General features: G+C 46.1%; 2 protein-coding genes across 2 annotated transcripts; both read right to left on the reverse strand.

The window, feature by feature from the left end:
• Positions 1–1,372: 1,372 nt before the first annotated feature.
• H257_19156 (hypothetical protein) lies at positions 1,373–1,963 on the reverse strand (the record flags this gene model as incomplete). Its single annotated transcript, XM_009848304.1, has 2 exons — positions 1,373–1,599; positions 1,795–1,963. The coding sequence occupies 2 exons, from the start codon at positions 1,961–1,963 to the stop codon at positions 1,373–1,375; spliced, it is 396 nt and encodes a 131-aa protein (XP_009846606.1).
• Positions 1,964–2,421: 458 nt separating this feature from the next.
• On the reverse strand, positions 2,422–2,989 carry H257_19157 (hypothetical protein; the record flags this gene model as incomplete). The annotated part of the gene is made up of 3 exons (XM_009848305.1): positions 2,422–2,700; positions 2,823–2,893; positions 2,935–2,989. The coding sequence occupies 3 exons, from the start codon at positions 2,987–2,989 to the stop codon at positions 2,422–2,424; spliced, it is 405 nt and encodes a 134-aa protein (XP_009846607.1).
• Positions 2,990–4,448: the final 1,459 nt, after the last annotated feature.

Genomic DNA, 4,448 nt, shown 5'->3' on the forward strand with positions numbered 1-4,448 from the left:
ACACGGAGGGAGTACAAATAGAGACGTGGAATCGACAGATCTCAATGTGGTGAAGAATTTCTACGTCTCAGATTCAAAATTGGTGATAAATTGGCGACGAAATAGATCTTTAACCTAGTGGTGTTTTACATAGGCGGGTGAAAATTTGGCCATAGGGGTGGCCGCTGAAATGCATCTTGATGTTTGTATGTGACTGGTATCCGTAGGTAGTATCCGGAATGTTCCCGCAGCTTTAACCTACCTCCTGAGGAATAAAACGCATGAAATCAGGGTTTAACGTATGAACGATTAAGGTTTAACTACAATTTTAGTACGTTAAACAATAAAACCTGCAGTCGTGGATTTGGCCAGTTGGAAGGTTTTAGTTGACGTGCACCATACAATTCATTTTTTGGCATGAGAAAAATGAAGAATTCATTTTTACCGAAATTTCATCGGCAAACACCTTTTAGGTTAAGCGAACCTTGTAGGGAAAACCAGCCAGAAATTCCACTGGCGTCCAATGAAAATGAATCAAACCATATGATCTATAAAGTTTCCTCTAACTACATGGAATTACTAAAAAGAATGGTACAATAATACGTGGCCACAATGAGATACAGTACTGTGAAAAGTAGGGAAGCCCTCAGGAGAATCGAATGTCTTAGGAGAATCGATTAAAGAACCCCATGAGCCAATCAAATCACATCATGTCGAATTTGTGCCAATCCAAACATTTGACCCCACCGCATTAGGCAAAACCAATATATACTAATCTTTGTATACATGTAGTATAGCGTGTACAAGATTAAATAGGATCAAATAGGTTCGAAAGGATATTCGACCCTTTGTGCAAGTGTTTGAGCAACCCCTGAAACATGATATTTATCGAGTTTTGACGGTACTTTTGGTTTTGAGGTCATGGACTCCGACACGATGGAGTCAAAGGCGCAGCAAGATGCTCACTCAGCATTGATCCAGCGTCGTGGTCAACCACAGCGCACGAACGACCAATGAAACCAGGTACGCCACCCATGACATCGCGAAAGGCCATTATCAATGAACCATTGCCAAGCAGTAGCGCAGTCACACGCGAAGGGACCGATGGCATGACAGACCTGAACGACACAACCACGGCAATGCAACCAGGTACTCCACCCTCTGCATCACGATAGATCACTCTCAAAGAACCATAGCCTACGACGTTCGAATGCTGTGTGCGAAGGCCCGAGACCAAGGCCGAGATGAACGACAAGGTCACAATGGTAGGAGTCAATTCTGCTAATACATGCTGCTATACCACCCGTTGCACTGTGCAGGACACGTCGAGAGTCCAACAGGAAGGCCGTCGAAACACCGTGCGTGCGTCACACATTTGTTTTTGTACGATAACTCACGGCGGCACAGAGGACGTGGAAAAGGACCGATACAACGTGAGGTAGCTCATTTCGTCCATGCGCCGCGCTTCCCATTCGTCGTTGCTTGTAGGGATACTCATAGACACGGCAAATTTTTTGTAGCACGCCAGGAATTCGGCAGAGCTGTCGTTTGGGTCGAGTTGGGAGATAATGTACGCCGTTTTGTCGGAATGCTTGACGAGTGCATTGATAATTCTCTTGGCTTTCGAGAAATTCGACACATCACTTGAGTTTGATAGATCTCGTGACTTGACAAACCTGAGAGGCGGTATATGGTCGGAGGGTACTCCACGCCACCACACCATCCAAAACTCGGACAATTTACATTTTGGGAACCGAAATTGAGTGGGAAATCCACGACTGAACTCCGGTGTGGAGGAGGCATCTATCGTCGTACTTGACTCGGCAGGGACCATGGGATCGACGCTCAATTCGGGCTGTTGCAAATCACGGAGAATGCTCTCACGGAGCTGAGAGAGCCCTTGATGGAATGCACCGGTTATCAGCTGAGAGCTTCCACTCATTCCACCCTGTGCGAGGAGCTCACCGGCCACAATCGCAGGCATTTCGTCCAATTTCTGCTGTATGGTCGAGCCCATCATTTTGACTTCGTTGTCCAGCGTCTGAATTTTGTTGGATTGGGCAACATGGGGGGGGGATTCCGGTGGTCATCATTTTCGACACAGGATTGCACATGACACCAAGCAACACCTCGTCAGGCAGGTCGACCAGCAGACCTGACAGAAGAGGATGAGAGGGGCTGAGGTGTTGTTTCAGCCAAACACGATGATGAACCAATGATGCCAAAAGAAAGGGCATGGTTGTACGAAACGTTGGCGGATAATGGCTGTCATAGCCGGGCACGATACATTTCCATTACTCCACACTCAACACCGGACCATGGAAGTGAGGGGGCAGTGTAGCAAACGAAGCAACATTGACGTTGAGACCTACATATAACTGAAATGATCGTTATCAATCCTGTAGCATATAGAGGAGTGGAATACACCTGCAGATGCTCTTCTTACAAATTGATCACCACCCGAGCCAGCGAAAATGTATCGACCCTGGCTCCACCCAGGCTCCATCCAGCGCGGAGCCAAACCGACACTGCCTGAGGACCGCCTGGCGTATTTGTCAGAGCAGTGGCCACACCTTTGCGCAGAGAATGCGTTCCAATCCCTGTGATGTTGAGCCCCATGGACAATATTGTGTCCTTGGAGGCGGAACAAATCACCGAGAGCCACTTTGCAAAGCGTTCTTTCGCATTGTGGCCAAACAACAGGACGGGGCCGTTCTCTTGCTGGACACATCATGTGAAAACCAAAATCGCCAAACTACACCAAACACTGTTGATTCTATGCAACTAATATATCTCCACCTCAAAATTGGACACACGTATGGCTGCAAGGGGTTGTCATATACATTTCGGGGGGCGCAGTATTTCCCCTCTTGGTCGTTTTTGAGTCGCCCAAATCGAATCACCAAGCAGTCACCTAAACGATGTTAAGGTCTTGACAAAAGAGGAGGTACTTACCTTCCCAAACAATGTGATTTAACATGATCGACGATGCCGAGACAGACCGACTCATCGTGTTCCAACAAAAGACGAGAAAGCAATGAACAGATATGTTCAAGCCATGATCGTGTCCCATGTCCATAGCACATTGTGCCGGAAACTTGAACGCTATGTCACATGGCAATTTGTTTATGGTAATCAGTGACCGTCAATCCAAGTACACCTTACCATCGAGCGTGAAGTAATCTGGCGCTTGTATCCATTGGCAAAATCTACAACGATTACGTCACATACCCTGTAGCTCGTCGCTGAGGACGCGCCCTTCTTCTTTATAGAGATGCTTGATTGCGTTGGAAAATCCATTGATGGTGGAGACGAATTGTGCTTGCGAGGAGTTATTTCGCGTCCTTTGGAGTCGCGTTTGATGGATATGTATGCAAGGAACCTTTGGCACACAGCCTTTGTCACAGGGAGGGCCACCTTGCCTTTGATGAGTGATTCGGGGGAATAATGTTCGAGCCAACGGGAAAACCGCGCTAGAATTGACATGTACTGCTGGCGAGTAGACGGAACGCAAAGCAATTATATCATCACCACCTAGTTGTCCATCAGCGCAACTCGCTCCAATTGTTGGACCCATCGACGTTTGTTGCCGCTCTGAAGCGGTGTGAGCTCTCGAAACAGCAATCCGGATAGTGTACTTGCGCAAGAACCATATATCTATCCGTTTCACCTTTTGACATTCTGCAAGTTCTCAAAAGATATGTGTCAGAGGATATATTGCTTTTGCGCAAGATATACTTGCGCAATCCTGATGATTATGCGGATTTTACTTGCGCAAAAAACAACTACTGTATTTGGGCGACATAACTCTCAAGTCCAAATTTGGGTGAAATTCACAATAATACTTCATGGTTGTGGAATAATCACCGTAGAATTCGCATACCGTAATAGTGTATATGTATTGCGACAGGTGATACTATTTCACAACCGGCCGACACTCGTTCTCAAAATTTTGCTAATCCATTGCGTCGTACAAATTTGAAGTACAGTATATTCGACATATTCAAAGCAACCGAACACAGAGCTTTCACTACCATAGATTGTACTGTCGTTGCACTAATGGTACCGTTACACGGACAGTTGAGCGTTCAAAGTCAGTTTGTGTACCGTACTTCGTATGTTAAGAGAAGCCCCCACGTGTATAAATTTATACAAATTTAAAGAGGTTATCCACTGTATGCTGAAGTTCAAGTTGTGGATGTTAAGAGCGTCATACAAATTTCTAGATATCGATAATTTAGGCTTTTCGTGACATAATTATCTGATATTAGAGGTAGTGTTATGTATAGAGGTGAGTCTTTATAGAATTTAGGAGACCATACTGGCTATTTCATTGGTGCCACCAGCGACGTGCAAGTGGCGAGGTGCAAGTGCCGAGGGCCGAGGGCCATGGCCGCTCTGCACGCGACCAGTCAACAGCGGTATAGTACAAGCAACTTCATCATTGATTCATTCCTATAGTAGGTCCT

The sequence above is a fragment of the Aphanomyces astaci genome (genome assembly GCF_000520075.1).
Source record: "Aphanomyces astaci strain APO3 unplaced genomic scaffold supercont1.378, whole genome shotgun sequence".
Lineage (NCBI taxonomy): Eukaryota > Oomycota > Saprolegniomycetes > Saprolegniales > Verrucalvaceae > Aphanomyces > Aphanomyces astaci.